The sequence below is a fragment of the Mixophyes fleayi genome, chromosome 3 (assembly GCF_038048845.1).
Source record: "Mixophyes fleayi isolate aMixFle1 chromosome 3, aMixFle1.hap1, whole genome shotgun sequence".
NCBI lineage: Eukaryota > Metazoa > Chordata > Amphibia > Anura > Limnodynastidae > Mixophyes > Mixophyes fleayi.
In genome coordinates, this window is record NC_134404.1 from 195,802,359 (window position 1) to 195,822,720 (window position 20,362).

Here is a 20,362-nt window from a genome sequence, read left to right on the forward strand (position 1 = left end):
GGATTCAACCAAAAATCAACAAATCCTAGAAGCTAATGTCCTAGAGTCAGTGAATTGATTCTGAAAGCAGACTGGATATTTCAGCACGTCAACAATCAAAATATCTCTCAAAATCAACCATAAAGCTTTTTCCAGGGCTTCATCTTAAAGCTGTGGCCAAAAACTGGGTTTGGGGGTGGACAAGAAGACCAATCACAAGTAGCAATCAAGAGACTTTGTCTTGTGATTGGTCCTCCCGCTCAACCCACCTCCACCATTTTATGTTGGTTAACTAAATTATTTTCCTGCTTCTGCATCACATGTAAGGATCCCTTGGGACTCTGGCTAGCTGGGGTGTAGCCCTTTAATACACCTTTTACCAGGATGGAGTGCAGCTTTAAGCTTGTGTCCTGCAGAGGAGGTGTTATCTTCTTTTCATTTAAACATTTAGTGATACATGCCATTTGACCAGGGTACCCAACCCATTGCATACAACTGTACAATTGAAACAAACATCCAATCACCATTTCCTACACTTTGCAGTTTAACATGCATTGAGAGAGTGACCAATGACCATGCAAAATAGTAGATATATGCTTATTTGCTTAAATCTGTATTTTTATACAAAAATATTCACTGAAGAGCATGATAAATAACATTACAACCAGGAAATAGCCAGTGTATTACATCCTGCAAATTACTGCATGCCCTACTAATTCATTGAAATTGCGAGAATATCATGCACACAAATGAAATTGACATGATGTCATGTTCTATAAATATTATAACAAGCAAATCTTAAGGTGGAAATAAAATTCTATGCATATTATACCCATATTATACCCATGCTGTCAATCAACCGTTACAATTGAATTTTAGGTTGAACACGGCCGTTCTTCCCATGGGAAAGCTGAGAATATTGTCTCACGTGGCACAGTCCAAGGGGCACCAAAGACAAAGTTCCCTTTCACTTCCTGGATCCTAAATTGTCTTGCCCTACCTCCAAAAGTGCCCCAGTCACTAGTCAATCTGCAATAACTTATTTCAGAAGGAGCAGTATATAATGCAAGTCTCCTGCACTTCTTCCTGCCCTAAATGTAGTGCAATGGCTAATAGTAGTGACAGGAGACGGAGAGGAGGTATTATTCCTCTCCTGTTCCTACTCCACCCACCATAGCAGCAGTGAGTGGCCCATGACCAGAGCATTGGGAAGCAGCAGTAGATGTGCCGTCTCATGCAGTAGAAGAGGGTGGGTTCAACAGCCTTTTAAAAAATATTGTTACATTTGTATTGTTTATCATTTCATATATGGGGCAGCACAGTGGCCTAGTGGTTAGCCTCACAGCACTGGGGTAATGAGTTTGATTCCCGGCCATGGCCTTATCTGTGTGGAGTTTGTATGTTCTCCCTGTGTTTGTGTGGGTTACCTCCGGGTGCTCCAGTTTCCTCCCACACTCCAAAAACATACTAGTAGGTTAATTGGCTGCTATCAAAATTGGCCCTAGTCTGTGTCTGTCTGTCTGTGTGTGAGTGTGTGTGTGTCTATATTAGGGAATTTAGACTGTAAGCTCCAATGGGGCAGGGACTGATGTGAATGAGTTCTCTGTACAGCGCTGCGGAATTAGTGGCGCTAAATAAATAAATGATGATGATGATATGATGAAATGTCGGACATTGATATCCTTAATGGAAATCATTAACTTAGAAAGTAAAGCTCTTTTACAAACTCCTTCATACAGAGGCGAATTGCAGTACACTAAAAACATGTAATGCTGCATGTATCACTAGCTCTTTCTACATAGAAATCTATAATCCATCTCTCCTCCATTCAATTCCATTACAAAAATGAAATAGAAGGGAAAGATGAAAAGAAAAGCACATATTTTTTCTTGTGCAGTCTAAAGCCTTAAACAATGTTGTTCATTTGTTGTGGTGTTCAAACTGAATGGAAAACAAACTGAAATTGATCTTTTCAAACTAATCAATATTGATGTAAAACAACCATTTGACATCATAAACCTACATAGTCACGATATGAAGTATAAATATGTGCAAAACAATACCAACGTGTAAATCCTCTTCTGCTTTCATTTACAAACAAAAATAAGCCATATTGACCTTCAAAGCCTGGATTATCAACACCTTCCAAAGCCACGCTTTTATATTGGAGCCGAGTGCATCTTAAAGAGCAGCCTTTGAGCTCTTCAAGGTGTTTCAGAATCTGAGCAGAGCTAGGTCTCCTTAAAGGATCTGTTATCCAACATTTCAGGATCAGGTCCCACCTAAAAAAAAACAAAAACAAAAAATATCATCTCATTTCAAATATTAATCTTGCCAATGATTTATTTTGCTTGATACTACTTTAAGTAATTCAGAATCATTAATAAAAAGCACATATTGAAACTTTTGACTACAATTTCTCATTTGGAAACATCAGCTGGTGGGCAACACCAATTGTGCTAAGCATGCAAATGATTCATATTTGGCTGCATAACAAAGCAGTTAGCTTACTTTTTGATAATTACAAGCCTAATGTTTTAGGTGAAGCACAACTCCACAAGTACACAAAGTATAATGGGACTATAATAACACCAGCCAAAAATAATACCAGTGATAGCCAAATATTGAACTAAAGAAAATGAAAACAATGTTTGAATACATTTATTCACACTACAAAGGAATATAGCAATTAGAAAATGCACACAAAGATGTTCTTCAGTCTTTTTATGGTTAAACAGAAAAGCAAATGTGTGAAATATCAAAGTGCAAGTATTCAGCTGACTGGCTGACAATTATTTGGACACTTGGTTCCATGGATATATAATAGGCTTGCCAGGGAACATAGTGTTACCAAGAGTAGATGTATATGTCTGTGCTAAAGTGTAGGTGACAAATTCACTTGCTCAACATTGTAATTAGTTACAGTAGAACATTTAGTATATGTTTGTAAATAACTGAACTAGATCTAGGTACTGACATATGGTTTCCACCTGCACAGGTCTACAAGCCCCATGGCAAAATTTGTGGGCAGGCCTGACGATGCTGTCCATCCGCCAGAGGCCCCCACTCTGTTCTAATGAGAAGAGCCCTGCATGTGCAACTAAGCCCTCTTTCACTACACTTGTCCTACAGTAGGTGCAGGCGATGGTGGAACCTCTGCTATGGCAGGGATTGTGGCGAATATGGGGCACTTCATCTCCAGGCCCCATAGCTGCTGCACCCTCTGCAGTGGAAGTAGTACCACCACTGGTTTCAAGTATACAATACCATACTATAAATACCAAAAACTGAAATATTAGATATGATCCAAGAAGATACATTGCTCCATGTTCCCTGACATTCCAAGGCAGCTCTGTAAATGTAAACTAATTTCTTCCCACTCCACCACAAAGGACTGCAACTGCTCCAGCATCTTTATGACACTGTCCTGATGGGATTTGATAAAGGTCAAAATGCTGAGATTGGGTTGCTGTGACATCACTGGCTCCATCTCTGTGTATCAATCAACAAACCCACACTGTGGCTTCAGCAAATCAAGATTCCTGATATGGCATCCTGCTGCAGATAAGTTAAAGTTCTTAATAAAGATCAGATGCTGGGTACATTTAACAGTACTCATTGCTATTGCCTTCTTTGTTCAGCTGTTGGACCCACTGAGCCTGAGTATATGTTGACAGATGATTTTGACTAACCAATTATACCAATCTCACTTTAGCTTTGATATCTTAGGGCAGTTTACCTGCATACTGTCATCTAGAAAGTTGTGCTAATATATTTGATAGAGCATTTAATGCCGACAATGCTTTAATATGAGTTTATTTATGAGTCACCACAGTACGGAAAGTACAACTCCGTAAATATAAGAATCTGATGGGCCAGTTATTTAACATATTGCCTGGGCTCAGATCACAGCATTGGGCAGCATGTGAATAATATTCTGCTCTCTAATGGTTTCTCAAAAAACAATACCCTAGAGATGAGTCACCAGAGTTCCAATCCATACAGAACTGTGCAGCTACAGTGCTGTGGTACTGTTGGAATGTAGAGAGACAGTGGGTGGTGAAGACATCAAAGATAAACTAGGCATTGCAGAAACTTTAAGATAATCAATTGCTGGCCACCATGACTGCCCCTCACCATTTGTTGTTATGGAGAATGCTTTTGCTTTTGTGCTATACGAACATTCTTGTAGTTATCTGACAGCTAGGAATACCTGTGCATCTGGTGCTTTTCTGCAACAGCAATGGCAGTTGAACTGTCTGAGTCCAACAGCTGAACTGAGATGGAATTCCAGCAGATCTCGGCATCACTTCATAATTTCTAATGTTTTAAAGGTTTTACATTTGGGAGAAAATGGCTATTAGGAAGTAGGGCACAGAGCTAATCTATAGTGCAGTAATCACTATCTGCCATCTAAATGCTAGAACATGCATGTTTTGCAACATCTCCCTCATTAAAAGTATAGGATGATAACCGATCTACACCAGAGCTTTTGTAAAGTGTTTCGCAGAATTAATATAACAGTGTGCCTTTCTGTAAAGCAAGAGCCGCATCTAAAAATGGGCACCTCTCCACCTCTTTATCTCATTTCAACAATCTCATTACATAAAATAAAATCTCATTTTAAACTGATCCACAAAACTAGCCCCAGCAGTGCACCTACTCCCTGAGCAAGGAATGCTCTCACTGTGTACATTTGCTTAGCAAACCCATGCACTTTGACAGAAAGCTAGCCTATCATGCCTCTTTGGCCTTTCACATGGCTATCACAGTATTCTTTGCCCATGTACAGTATATCAAGCAAAACAGCTGAATGGCTTTCTGGTGAAAATGTAGTATTTTTAATATATGCATACAGCTGCAGGACCTAGTTTTCTTCGCTAAATCACAGGATTTGAAATTGGGATATAGAGAGGGAGTAGTGAAAAAACACATGGCTTACCCAAATACTAAGAGCAGAAAACCATGAAATATCCAGTCATTTCCAAAATCCTCAATGTATAATCCTTAATATATAAAAAAAAGAGTTGGAAGTAATGAAAATGAATCCAAGATTCATAACGAGAACTGATCACACCTAGGTGTAATTATTTATTTACAAATTAAGATATTTTAAAGCTTAATTGTACCTTTTTAGTGGAAATGTAAAAAAAAAGTAAATAGCGATTGGATTATAAATGAGCAGGAGGCGGTGCTAACATATGGCTCTTCTTATGGCCTGCTCCAGGATGAGACTTCCTCTGAGGGTCTGGTTTCCTCAGGAACCACTACAGCACAGAGTAACCCTGAATGTAGACGCCAACAGTTAAAGTAAGGGGAGCCTAGGCAAGTGGGGTAATTCCACTGAAAATGTGAAATTATCCTTCAGCAGTGACAACTAAAAGTACATCAGTGTGAAAACTTAAATGGTGGAGATAAAGTTATGCAGTGGGAGCTACAAAGGTAATAATGAAGGGATGAGACCAAATATCACAAAAAATGTGACACGTTACTAAGTAATAGGAAAATAGAGATGGTGACAGATAAAGGAAGGCCTCTGGCAAGAATGTCATTTTATATAACCAATAATTAGAATGCATGATGCAAAATATAGTGCAAGTAGTGGTATATAAATATATTCAATAACACAGTATTTTTATACACAGAAACAACAAATACAAATAGATGTTTAAACCCAGACACAAATTGGTTTTGTGCATTGGTTCCAGTGTATTGCTAAGGAATTACTGTCAAACAAGTCAGTGAGACCAGTTCTACAGCCAGCATAATGGAACAGGCAACATTGAGCATGTCATAGATTGATGAAATAGGTGACTATGCTCAGCTTAGTAAATGACATTGGTACCCGAGTTTGTAATTTTATTCCATTCTAACTGAATTATTTCCCCACAGTGTTTTATGAATGAACAGGAGTTGTTCTGCCTCATTACTGTTTTTGTATGTAGCTTTCAATGTTTCCTCTGTAGAAGCCTTGAAATAATGGCAAGTCACAGTTCTATGGCCTTCAAGGGACAGGATGTAAGGGAGATCACCTTACTGACCAGGACACACTTATGTTAAACAGAAAATTATACTTCACCTCAATAACTATGTCAATATTTTACCAACAGTTGTCCATGTAGTTAGCACAACTTAAAAAAAAAGACTGCAATGTTGATTACAGAAACTGTTAAACATATTGATTACACCTAATAATGATTCAGTTCTATTAATACTTAGAGATATATTTACTAAACTGCAGGTTTGAAAATTTGGAAGTGTTGCCTATAGCAACCAATCAGACTATTGTTATCATTTAATTAGTACATTCTACAAAATGACAGCTAGAATCTGATTGGTTGCTATAGGCAACATATCCACTTTTTCAAACTCGCAGTTTAGTAAATATACCCCTTAGTGTTGCTATTTATATAACAGTGGCAGGGTAATTGTCACAATAATAAAATGTGCATGGTTATATGTTTTTGTTGAAATCCATTTCCCTAAAAATACACGTGCTCTAACTTGGTTCCCATAACCATTAATGTCATTTTCCAGCTTATGTCAATGGCTAACATGGTACAACACGCCAATCCCATAATACTGAAAGTTATACATGGTTGATAAATTCGTAAGCCCTTCTTATTACAGCACTGCTACGTTGTGTACAGTTATAATTTATGCATACAAATTATGAACAGTTTGATAGCAGCAATAATAAGATGATGTTAAAAAACTGACACAGTTATGTGCAAACTAAAAACAATAGGAGACATACAAACATTGAACTGTCCAGTAATCTAGTAGCAAACAACTTTAATGAAGAGATGGAAGAAGAATATGTTTAGGAAGCTGTCAGTGAGCGTGGTATTCTTAAATGTTAGCAAGCTATGTGACACTATGTTTAGTGACAAGGTCATAGTAAAGTTGGAAGGTTTTGGAATGCATGTGAAATGTGAGATGGACAGTTGATCTGTTAATGGGAAAAATAGCCTTAAAGAAAAAAAACAGTAAAAGACAAGAGTGTATAGAGCCAAATATATCATTAGAGGGGCAGTATCAGAGTTTTGTTCACATGGAGACTGAATAAAAATGATGGGATAGCTGACAAAACCATTGCCACATTTAGGATTATAACAGCAGCTGGTCCTAACAAACTGTCATAAACATATAATAAAAGAGGCTGTGTAATGTTTGTTTTTACGTATATATAAAAAATAAAAGGTACGGAAACAATAGTAAGTTTGTAGGTACTAATAGCAAAGATTCAGCTTTTTGATATAGATGGCTACTAAAGAAATAACCTTTTGCTTCAACCTCGTGCATGATTACATTCCAACTTGCATGTTTGGCATTAGGATAATGCGGGCAGTCAGAGGTGACAAAATTATCACTATTTTCTGCTATTTAATGATAAAATGTAAGAGGCGGCAGATGTACCAGTTGACATGCATATATCCCTGAAATGCGGAAATTATAGGCACTCATTAATGTTTGGCACACTTTGAATTATTGGGAAAACAAAATATTGTTATTGGGTTGAAAGAAAGTACAATAAGTCCTGCATTGTCTGTCCCTATACAAACTCATTGAGCATTTGTAGGTAATGGGGAAATGTATTTAATAAACCATATACTAATATGAAAAAGTCTGGATTGAACAAGCAATGCTTTACTGGTGACAAGTAGTTTTTACATTTATGTCTCCAGCTGGTAAATATATGTTTTTACAGACAGGTATTACTATCGAGAACACTGATAACTAACTATGAAAATCTACTAGTGCATTAAACAACAAACCTTGCAGAGACAGGAGATGGTTTTTAAGGGACTTGGCTGTGCACCCACCAGACCGGCAAGCCCTACAGTCATTGTGGGAAGGGAGCATGAATTAATGAAACCCGCAAGCTATCAGAGCTAATCTGAGCTGTGGGCTCTGGACTCAGTTTTAATACCAGATACAAGACTGGGTTCTATTTTGTACACTAGTCACAATAATGAGCTATGTTTCCTATAGTGGTCAGAAAAATATGATTTGGATAATTGCTAAAAAAAGAGTGTGCTGCTTTGTATATTGTTATCAAAATGACTCAAAATGTTGTGTATATTAGATATATGAACAGACTGTAAGGCTCATTTCAAAATGTGTAAAGCCATAGCGCAAATGCTCCTTTGTGACATTATACACATACTTTATGGGCCCCCATGTTTTACAAGGAAGCACATTGGTGCCACGGTGCGTCTGTGTGGGTGCTAGGGTTTGACTGTCTATTGAAAAGAATTATGCGGATCAGCGCATTCCTTGTTGAGTATAATAGGCACATGAGTTTGATTACATTTTTGCCAATATAGAAAAAATATTTTTATTCTGTGGAACAAGATTATTTAGATTAGATAAATTGATGAAAAAGGTACTGTAATGTGCGTATTGTCGCTAACCAATAACGATTGTCGAACCTCGATTTGTGTTTCCAACGCACAAAGATTTATTCGTAATAAGTGGAAAAAATATGCTCAAGCGATGTAATAGTAAATACAGCCGTTACTTATCGCAGGCGCTCTGGATCCAGTGCAGTCATTCAATCCTGAAGTCTGGGGACAAGATGTCTGCACTCTGGATCACAAGCTGCTGCTTATATACACAATCAAGTACAGTAATACAATGAAGATGGTATGGCTTGCATCTATTGGTCCGGGTCTCAGGAATGTCCAAGGGGTTGTCAATCATTGGCTGGTTCATCCTAAGGAATCCAAAGGAGGGGGTCATCTCTGCAGGGGGTATGCTCTGCTCTTCCCGCCAGAATTCCTTAGTCTTAAGTAGTTCATAATTCCCTATCATTCATAACTTGTGCATGCACTCTGCGATTCCCTCGCAGAGCGCACCAAACAATAGGATATGTAACAAGGTTCATTATGATACCACTCATGATGTTATTCCTTTAACCCGTTCTGTGTATTTCACTAATATGCATGTAGCTTTGATATAACATATAAATACTACTATATTTCGACATAACAGACTATGTGTTGCTACTACCAATAATGTGTACTATTTTATAAGTATGCGTGTTTGTGCGAATGTATGGTAAAAGACCAATTACTGTTGCTGCCACGTGTAGTGGATGCGTATGCCCTTTCACGCCGTAGCGTGCCCTTGTACGTCATAGCGTACCGTACGCATCTTTTCAGACAAAGACAACCAAGTTTGCTAGACTTTAATTGAAATGACTTTATCCAATTTACTGACTTCGACAGTTCCACCCTTTGATAGTGTAATAAACTATCACCCAATCACCGTTTCAAGTTCAGGATTATACAATACTTCTTCACAGACCATGATCTCGGTATCTGGTACCACCCTTTCAGTCTCTTTCTCAGTGTTACTCCCATGAGACCGTTTTCCACACTTCCACACAGTAGGAACACATTTGACAACTAAACCAATTGCTAAGATGACACCCAGTATAAGGAGAAGGAGCTTACCTACACTAGCAATCATTTCCTGTACCCACTCCCCCAGACCGGAGAACCATTTTGCTGGGTTCAACCATGAGAACCAACCCGCCACCTTTTCCCCAACCTCATATAACGAAGAATTATGGCTCTTTCGAAATTCCCATTTCAGCTGCAAAATTTCATCCATCTTCCGGTCTATAACCTCTTTAGGGTCTTCCGTATTATTAGTAATGTACGTGCAACATTTGACACCGAACTGGGTGGCCAGTGTCACACAGTACCCACCAGTAATAGAGGTGAGATAATTTAGTACCAGTCTATGTTGCACCAACTCCTTTTTGTACGCTTGTAGCTCCCTTCCTGTATACCTGAAAGTGTCATCATACATCTCGGTGATATTATCTATTAATTTAGCTAGGTCTTGGATATATTTAAAGTTTAATGTTCCCCGAGCGGTCCTGGTGAGATCTAGAGCAACCATAACTTGGAAACCAGCAGTTTCACTAATCAATTTTGTAGCTATGGGTTCCTCACCAGGAATCATATTTCTCTTGCCACGGTGTTCATACTGTGTGTGTATGTATGGTGGTGATGTAGTCTTGTGAATATCTACCATTTCTTCATGAGTAATAGTCATGATTTCAGGAACCAGTTTAGCTAAGAAACACAAGCCCTTGGAACTCGGAGTCACCCAGGAATAAGCTTTTCTCCCACAAACAAAATACACATCATCAGGGAGAACATAAGGAACAGTATGCCCATGAATTATATCACACAGAGTTTTGATAAAACTACCCATGCCTAGTGTCTCCATCTGCTCTATACAAGTGTCGGCATTAATGATATTTTCACATTTATCTGTAGAGACTTTTCCAATAGATACCTTCTTATGTTTGGTTATACGCCCTAACTTGTGACTTCCATCAGCATTCCTGCCTAGTAGTGACCTTGTGAGTCTCTCTCTAAAATGAGTGTGGCGAGCCATTGTCTGATCTGATAGGTCAGCCTCCCAATTCTCCAGGCGCTTTGCATGAGATATGTTTAGGCACAGCAACGATCTGCCTATGGAGTATTGTCGAAGCGTCAGACTAGGGGACCTAGCGTTATTGTACCTCCCTTCTATGGGCCTCCCACCCCTTAATTCGAGTACTTCGGATATGTTTAGCGGGAATGGCACTAGTCCTATGTTATGCTGCCCTTGAGGCACATGAGAGCACACCCAACACTCAGTTTGGTTTAGCACCTTACCCACCAGGGAGTGATAATCCTCCAAAGGATGCCCGCCTATATTCAGAGTACTGGGGGACTGGCATCGTTGGATGCATCTCTCGTCAACTAGGGAGTTGCAGAACTTGCAGATACAATACTCATCAGACAATAGCCCCTCACACTGCCTCCGAGTTCCTGAGCTAGCAGACCTTTTCATAACCCCTGGACCAAGTTTGATAATGGGCTGCTCAGGATATCCTATTAACTTTTCTTCGGCCTCTATTTCATCCGTATCACTCCCAGAACTCTCCTCCGTCCTCCATCCTCCTTCACAAAAATAGAATGTCCTAGAAAAAGTAAAAACAAGGAAAATCCTGGAACAAAAGAAAAACAAAAACCGCCACTCCATCGCTGGAAAGATAGTTCTGAGGCAACGTCTCTGGTTCAGGTGTCTCAACTGCAGGCTTTAGGTCTCCCGGAACAGGCTCACAAGTGACAGCTCTATGTCGTCGGTCTGAGCCTTGTCTTGCACTTTCTCCGGATTATGGACTCTCCTGCAGTGGGTGGAATGGACCCAAGTGTCTCTCTCTGCAACCTTCAGTGATGTAGTACTGGTCAGCAGCACTTGGTACGGGCCTTCCCAACGGTCTGTTAAACAACCTGAACGTAAGAAATTGCGGATCATAACATAGTCTCCAGGTTCAACATCATGACAGTTCGTCTCTGGCATACCAGGTGACAGCATTTTTAGCTTTTGTTGTTGTTGTTTCAGCTGTCTACTCATTCTTATAAGATATTGTACAGTCACTTCATTATTACACTTTAAGTCGTCTTGTGGACTCACGATCAAATGAGGTTGTCGTCCGAACAGTATCTCAAAGGGGGACAGATTAAGAGGAGGTCTAGGAGTGGTTCGAATGCTGTGGAGGACCAACGGCAAAGCCTCAGGCCATGCCAACCCAGTTTCAGCCATTATCTTACCTAGTTTGTTCTTGATAGTACCGTTTACTCTCTCCACCTTACCACTGGCTTGTGGTCGGTAAGGGGTGTGAAGTCTGCTACTGATTCCCATGAGTTTACACATATTTTGGAAGACATCACCAGTAAAATGGGTACCCCTATCACTTTCAATGATTCTAGGGATACCGAACCTACACACAAAGTCTTGTACAATTTTCTTTGCAGTGAACACAGCAGTATTAGTGGCTGCCGGATATGCTTCTACCCAACCGGAAAACACATCAATACACACTAACACATACTTTAGATTCCTGCACGGTGGTAGTTGGATATAGTCAATTTGTATTACCTGAAAAGGTCCGTCTGTAGGAGGGATGTGGGATGGCTCAGTTGGAATAGTTTTCCCAACATTTTTCCTCAAACAAGTAAGACATGACATTGCTTTCTTACCAGCTTGAGAGGAAAATCCGGGAGCACACCAGTATGCTCTCACCAGTTTGCACATACCTTCTTTACCCAGGTGAGTCAGGCCGTGTGCTGCTTCAGCCAGGCTTGGATAGTATGTTCGGGGAGCTACAGGCTTACCTTGTCCATCCCTCCAGAGTCCTGAGGACTCTTGACCACATCCCTTCGCCTTCCAGACCGCCTTCTCCTGCAGGGAACACAAATCTTGCATTTCAATTAATTTCTGCGTGTCTAATGTCTGAAAAACCATCATAGTCTCGGTCGATACAGTCATAGGTTGCCCTGCTGCCCATTTAGCAGCTTCGTCTGCCCTGCTGTTGCCCAATGACACTGGGTCTTCTTCAAAGGTATGGGCTTTGCACTTTATGACGGCTACTGTTCTGGGTAACTGTATCGCTGTCAGAAGTCCTTTTATGTGTTGTGAGTGTGCCACTGGTGTACCTGCTGCTGTCGTAAAGTTTCTAAGACGCCAAAGGGCCCCAAAATCATGCACTACCCCGAAGGCGTACCTAGAGTCAGTATATATGTTGGCTGATTTACCCTCTGCCAATTCACACGCTCTCCTTAGTGCTACTAGTTCCGCCACCTGGGCTGAGTGAGGTGGACCAAGGGGTTCAGCTTCTACCACATCCTGATCGTCTACAACAGCGTAACCAGTACATAGCTCTCCTGTCTCTGTCTGTCTATGGCAACTTCCGTCTGTATAAAACGTAAAATCTACATTTTCTAAGGGGGTGTCACGTATGTCGGGCCTTGCAGTAAAGGTCTGATTCAGGTGTTCCATACAGTCATGCGTGTCAGTATTCTTGCCTAACTCATCATCAACCAGGGTCTCCTCACCTCCCACCCTTTGTGTCTCTTGAGACACATACGGAAGGTATGTAGCTGGATTTAGGGTGCTACATCGTTTGATGGTGATGTTTGAGGGGGCCATCAGGGCTAGTTCCCACTTTGTGAATCTAGCTGAAGAAACATGTCTGGTTTGGGCTGAATTTAACAGAGCTGATACAGCATGGGGTGTATAGATGGTTGAATTATGTCCTAATACTACATCCTCACTCTTACTTACTAGAAGGGCCGTTGCTGCTACACTTCTAAGACATGTTGGGAGTGACCTTGCCACATTGTCTAATTGTGCACTGTAGTATGCTACCGGTCTGCTAGCGTCACCATGTTTCTGTGTGAGGACACCTGCTGCACAGCCATCAGCTTCTGTACAAAATAGCTCAAAAGACTTTTCATAATCAGGTATTCCCAATGCAGGTGCTCTTGTCAGACTATCTTTAAGATTAAAGAACGCTTGCTCTGACTCTTCTGTGTGTACGACACGTTCTGGTTTTGAGGAAGAGACTAGCTCCTGCAATGGTAATGCTAGAATAGAAAAACCTGGGATCCAGGACCTACAGTATCCACACATCCCCAAGAAAGTACGAATCTGCTTCTGGCTCTGCGGCAGGGTCATGTGTTGTATGGCCTCAATTCTGTCGGTTGTCAGGTGTCTTAGCCCCTTAGTGAGGCAGTGTCCTAAGTATTTGACCTTAGTCTGACATGGCTGTAATTTATCCTTTGCCACCTTGTGCCCTGTTTGTGAAAGATGAAGCAACAACAATTTAGTATCATGTAAACATGACATAAAAGAATCAGAGCACAACAACAAATCGTCCACATATTGAATTAGAACAGACCCATTGTGGGGTTGAAAGGATTGCAAACAGTCATGTAAGGCTTGGGAGAAAATACTGGGGCTGTCAATGAACCCCTGGGGTAGTCTGGTCCATGTGTATTGCACTCCCCTGTAGGAGAATGCAAAAAGGTATTGGCAGTCAGGGTGAAGAGGGACTGAAAAGAAAGCAGAACATAGATCAATGACAGTAAAATGACTGGCAGACGGTGGAATCTGCATGAGGATGACAGCTGGATTCGGCACTACGGGGAATTGGCTCTCAACAACTTTGTTAATTCCCCTTAAGTCCTGGACTAATCTATAGCCCCTCCCCCCACTCTTCTTCACAGGGAAAATGGGACTATTTGCTGTACTGGCTGTACGAATTAAAATCCCTTGTTGTAACAGCCTCTCAATAACAGGATATACCCCTAGTTCCACCTCTGGTTTTAATGGATACTGTGGGATTTTTGGAGCTATCCTACCACTTTTTAGATTGACCATGACAGGGGCTACGTTTGCCATCAGTCCAGTGTCCTGTCCATCTCTGGTCCATAGGGAACCTGGTATTTCCAGCAACATCCCCTTTACTTGAGATGGACTTTGTTCTATAACAGGAGAGTGTAACATTAACCTTGGAGGGGTGTCCAATATGTCCTGTACCTCATGTGCAACCCTCTCGGGTATATCTAGGAACACACCATCTGAAGTACAGTATATGACACATCCCATTTTACATAACAAGTCTCTCCCTAGCAAGTTAGTAGGAGCCGCTGCAGCCAAGAGAAACGAATGCTTAGTATGCAGAGGCCCGATAGTAACTTCGGCGGGTTTAGTTAGAGGATAATGTAACACTTTTCCCGTCACCCCCATAGCTGGAATAGTTTTGCTGGTCACCTGTAGATTGAAAGGAGAGGTTATCACAGATCGGGCCGCCCCTGTATCTACAAAAAAAGTTTGTTTCCTGCCAGCTATGTCAACTATCATTGTTGGTTCTTCACTCTGACTCTCAGTTAACCTCACTGGCTGTAGACTACAGGTATGACCTGACCCCTAGCGCTGACTAGTGATTTCCCGCGCAGCATTTGCTGCCGTAATATGCGCGGGTAGATGTGAGTCTTCTAGTCTATGTGAATCCTTTCTTGGAGGATATCTATGTGACCCACCCTTATGTGTATTGGGTCTTTCTTTATTACAATCTCTCCTGTAATGTCCTTCCTCGTTACAGTTGAAACACCTGATCACTTTAGGTTTCCTGTTATATGGGTTGTATGCTGGTGGTCGTGTATGCACCCCTTCTAGAGCCTGTATACTTACCGTCATTAACCTATCACTTTTCTCTTCCCTTTTTCTAAAAAGGTTCTTGTCATGCTCCACAGCAGACTCCCTAAGGAAGTCTACCGTGACGCCTCTCCAATTAGGTAATGTGGTTTGTACTCTCGTCTTTAAATTTTCCCTAAGGCCATCCATCAGTACCCCTACAGCTACCTCTCTGTGATGTGGGTCCTCACTTATGTTGGATATCCCAGTAAATCGTGCAATCGCTGTTATAGCTCTAGCAAAGTAATCTGAGGCAGTTTCACTATCTTTTTGTTTAATGGTGAAAATCTTACTCCAATTTACTACTACTGGAAAACAGATGGCTAAGTGTTTGACAATTTGTTCTATATTCCGTTGGTTAATCTCATCAGTCAGGGTGTCATCTTCCTCCAACAAACAATCTCCAATAAATTTTTGTATGTTAGTATTGGGAGGAAGACACGCCCTCAACACTACCCGCCAATCCTTACTGGTTGGTTCATGAGCATTCCCTAAGTCTTTAACAAATTTCTGACATTTAGCTAACTCTTTTCTAGGATCTGGGAATTCAGTCATAATGGAACGTAATTCTGATCTAGTCCAGGGACAATGCATTGTAACATTTCTTAAAGGAACTACACCATCCTTATCCGGTTTCCCATTGGGAACTGATATTGTGCGGACCGGGAACACACCCTCTGGTACACTAACTTCAGGGGACGCTACAGGATTTACAGGCCCTAGATTTAGAACACTTTCACTCCTAGTGATCACGCTACTCTCACCTATCTCAGCCATTTTCTCATACTTGCGCTGAGCCTCTAGTACATTAACAGCATGGGCAATGGCCGAAATCACAGTGGGTTCATCTTCGTTTTCAGATACACTTGATTGAAATTGATTTAAAACAGGGTACAATTTAGTAATTTTTCTATTTTCAGTTTTAACAACGGCTGTACTTACCCCTCCCGCCACATAAGGTGGCGGGGGCGCGCTTGCGCTGAGTTCGCCACGCTTCTCAATGGTTACATCCGCCTTGCGCGCGCTTTTCGCCACGCCTATTTCCGGTTTGCATTCGCTGCTCTGCCACGTGTTACCTTCCATTTGCCACAATTTTAAACAATCATTATGTCTATTTCTCTTTTTCGTTGACTTGATCAACCATATTTTATCTTTTACAGTATTCAGTACCTCTGCATTAAAACTCCCTATTGTTGGGAAAGGCCTATCACAAGCTTTGGTCATCCCGACCCACGTGTCACAATATACAGTTGCATATGCACCATACTTCTTACACATGAGAAACCTCGCTGAACCAATAGGGCCTTCCTTAGGCAGTACACTGACCATCTCTAGCGTATGCTTAGCACCCATGTTGAACAATATACCTTCTACCCGGAACACAGACACACCGCAATGCTCTGTTCCTTCCGGCCAAATGTGAAATACAGACACACCGCAATGCTCTGTTCTTTCCACCTAATAATTTCAACTCTGTTGCTATACTCACCGCTAGAGATCTATAATCCTCGGTGAACGTATTTCCTTTAGCCGCGTTCACTCGCTTTTCTCGCCCCTGGCGAGGATCCCTAATACAGAAATATCACTGTGGGCCCCAAGGGCTATCAGCTCCTCGATACCCTGGCTAAACCACAAAATCTGCTGAGTTTATTATCGCTGGGAGCACAAAGTCGATACAATCAACCTGCCTTTCCAGTATAATTCCTCCTAGCTGCTTCACCAATTCGCACTAACGGTGCGACCGGATCGCACTGCCTACCAATACTAATTATTAGCAAACCTTGCGATCTATTGGTAGCGCTTTGCGAAAACCCAGTTTTCGCATTCGGTATACCTGCCCTGTATACCGTCCTTCAGTTGGGCAATCCGCCTCGTCAGACAGCAACTGAGCACCTCAACAATAAAACAGTGTATCTACGTTACAACATCACACACTATACACCTTTTCTGCGCAGAAAATCAAAAGTTCCCAACAATAGTAATAATGTCTCAGAGGCTTTCACAAGTAATTATACTATGCATGTATAATAACTATCAAAACGATTGTTTAACCACGTGGCAAGTTTACCGGAAGTTCGCGTACGCACAGCAGGAAGTACACATACGCTAAACAATGCAATACAGTTAAAACGCACAATGACAGAAAAAAAGAAACAGTTTTCTCTTTTGTCCCTAGGTTCTAGTTAGCGTGCCCTAGATAATGCAAAACGGACATTCGGTTTCACAACACAGAGTAAAATTCAGGTTTTGAACACAATGCGTTCTTACCCGTTTATGACGCGTCTCCACCCTTTGTTGAGGAACCGAAATCCGTTGGTCTTGCGTATCATCGGCAACGAAACCTCCAAAGCTCACGAGCCCCCAAATTGTAATGTGCGTATTGTCGCTAACCAATAACGATTGTCGAACCTCGATTTGTGTTTCCAACGCACAAAGATTTATTCGTAATAAGTGGAAAAAATATGCTCAAGCGATGTAATAGTAAATACAGCCGTTACTTATCGCAGGCGCTCTGGATCCAGTGCAGTCATTCAATCCTGAAGTCTGGGGACAAGATGTCTGCACTCTGGATCACAAGCTGCTGCTTATATACACAATCAAGTACAGTAATACAATGAAGATGGTATGGCTTGCATCTATTGGTCCGGGTCTCAGGAATGTCCAAGGGGTTGTCAATCATTGGCTGGTTCATCCTAAGGAATCCAAAGGAGGGGGTAATCTCTGCAGGGGGTATGCTCTGCTCTTCCCGCCAGAATTCCTTAGTCTTAAGTAGTTCATAATTCCCTATCATTCATAACTTGTGCATGCACTCTGCGATTCCCTCGCAGAGCGCACCAAACAATAGGATATTTAACAAGGTTCATTATGATACCACTCATGATGTTATTCCTTTAACCCGTTCTGTGTATTTCACTAATATGCATGTAGCTTTGATATAACATATAAATACTACTATATTTCGACATAACAGACTATGTGTTGCTACTACCAATAATGTGTACTATTTTATAAGTATGCGTGTTTGTGCGAATGTATGGTAAAAGACCAATTACTGTTGCTGCCACGTGTAGTGGATGCGTATGCCCTTTCACGCCGTAGCGTGCCCTTGTACGTCATAGCGTACCGTACGCATCTTTTCAGACAAAGACAACCAAGTTTGCTAGACTTTAATTGAAATGACTTTATCCAATTTACTGACTTCGACAGTACTTTTACAGTTTAGGTTCTTGTACTGTAGGAGGGCAGACAGCGTATAGCTACCCCGCACAAAGACTGAGTTTTCAGTGTCAGAGACGAGGTCTCATCCAGTTTTCATCTGGCATCTTCCAGTTGCACTTCTGCAGGAAAATGCACTTAATAAAATGAAAACCTTCAAACACAATAGGGACATATAATAATACACAATTAAAGATATAAGTGAAGCTAAACCAAGCAGTATTTTAAGAGAAAAACAGAATATTTTGAATTAATAATTCAAAATGCAAAGCTTGGCACAGATTACATTTCTGGGTGTAGTTTCAAGGGCAAGAAAGTACAGTTGTGCACATAAAGAAATGCAGGACAGCCAATTTTTGCATTTTGACTTTGTATACTTGTCATTTGTAATAATTGCCAGCAGAATAGGTTCTGTTTTTCATAAAGGGGTCCCCAGAAAGGGATTGGTTTAATATACCAATATGGCTCTGTTTTGTATGCAAGCCATTAAAATTGGTTCTCTTTTTACACCTTACTATATACCAACTGTTTTCCATCAAAATCAACTTGTTTACTGGTCATCGAAATGATTACTGCATTGTATAACTGCCATAAGAATAAGCATAGCTGTACACACTGGCCACCAGAAGGGGCACTGTTTTTGTATAACATTTTTTAGCAAAAATGGCCTCTGCCATTATGGGATCTTCTTAGCAAAGTGTAAGTTTTTATAACATTATTTTTATTAAACAGAACCAATCTAAAATGCACAAATAGTCATGTAGTCTAAGTCCAACTGTTTTTATGATCCTATGCTCAGGAAATGCTCATTACATATTTTAGTTAATTAATGAGTCCATAAAAGCAACATTAATGGAAAGTGCATTTTCCATTTACATTGATTTCATATTACACCAGATTTCTAACTCATCGTGGAGATTGGGTAATATAAAGCAGAGCTGCAGACCTAGTCCAGCCGGTCTCAGTTCTTATTTGCGGAAGTCCAGCTCAAGCTTTAAAGGTTTCCTATCAGGAATATCACCTGCCATATTATTACTGATAGTAGTTGGTTGTTTATTAATTCTTTATTTTACTAGTTTATATTTACTCATGGTATTGTGAATGCACACTGTATTATTGTTTTAATATGATATAAATGGATATGAACAATATTGTTGTTAGATATCTGCAACACTTTAGGTATGCTAATATGACAGTTACATCAACTTCAAGGGGTAGGGTAGTTTTACATTAAGTACGTAATTAAGCACAAATAGGAGATATCACAACCAAAGTCTCGGCTTTTAGCTCCACCCCTACCATGAGTGAAAACTAAGGCAGGGTTTCCCAAACCCAGTCCTCAGGGCTCCCCAACAGTGCACGTTTTCCATATCTCCTTGCTGGAGCACAGGTGTATTCATTACTGACTGACACATTGTAACAGATCCACAGGTGGTCCTAATTATGTCACATGTGATCCAGAAAACCTGCACTGTTGGGGAGCCATGAGGAATGGGTTTGGGAAACCCTGGACTAGGGTAATGAGATCTATTTACTGTCTTACACTATGAAGCTCTGCTACATCTTACAAATCAACAACAATAATAATAATAATAATAATAAGGTCCTCCATTTATGTTAAACAATCTTGGCCTACAAAGTCATGTATTAAGCAACAAGGGCCTCAATATTTCACCTAGACATTACACTCCTGAATCTCATGGCATATAGTCTAGTATTCAGACAGTGGACAAGCACAAAGTGAAACAGATATCAAGTGATATGAGATGTGGATGACTCTGGAGGTGGGATAGAGAATAGCGTGAAGTGAGGAAAATGTAAAACAAGGCCAGTTAAAAGTTCCTAGTAGTCAATGAGGGATATTATGAGAAAATGTATTAGTAGTTTAGTGTTATTTGGTCAAAGTACAACATATACAGGTGATGTTGCACAGGTGGATTTTAAGAAAACAAGCAGAAAAAACAGAGAGGGTTAGGTGTGGGGAAAAAATGAGGAATTCTACAGCATCTGATAAAAAAAGAAAGTGGAATATCATTAAGGCCCAGAGAATGGATGGTTAGTAACATGAGCAAAAACAGAGGAAATGTGGGATTAAGTGTAAGGAAATGTTTATTGG

The 20,362-nt window shown here is 40.6% G+C and overlaps 1 protein-coding gene across 1 annotated transcript in view; it reads right to left on the bottom strand.

Moving 5' to 3' along the window:
* Positions 1-20,362, bottom strand: part of ROS1 (ROS proto-oncogene 1, receptor tyrosine kinase) — a 245,980-nt gene that overhangs the window by 34,758 nt on the left and 190,860 nt on the right. The window contains exon 41 of the mRNA XM_075200923.1: positions 2,098-2,261. Coding sequence (XP_075057024.1) covers positions 2,098-2,261 — 164 coding nt within the window. The remainder of the gene's footprint in view (positions 1-2,097; positions 2,262-20,362) is intronic.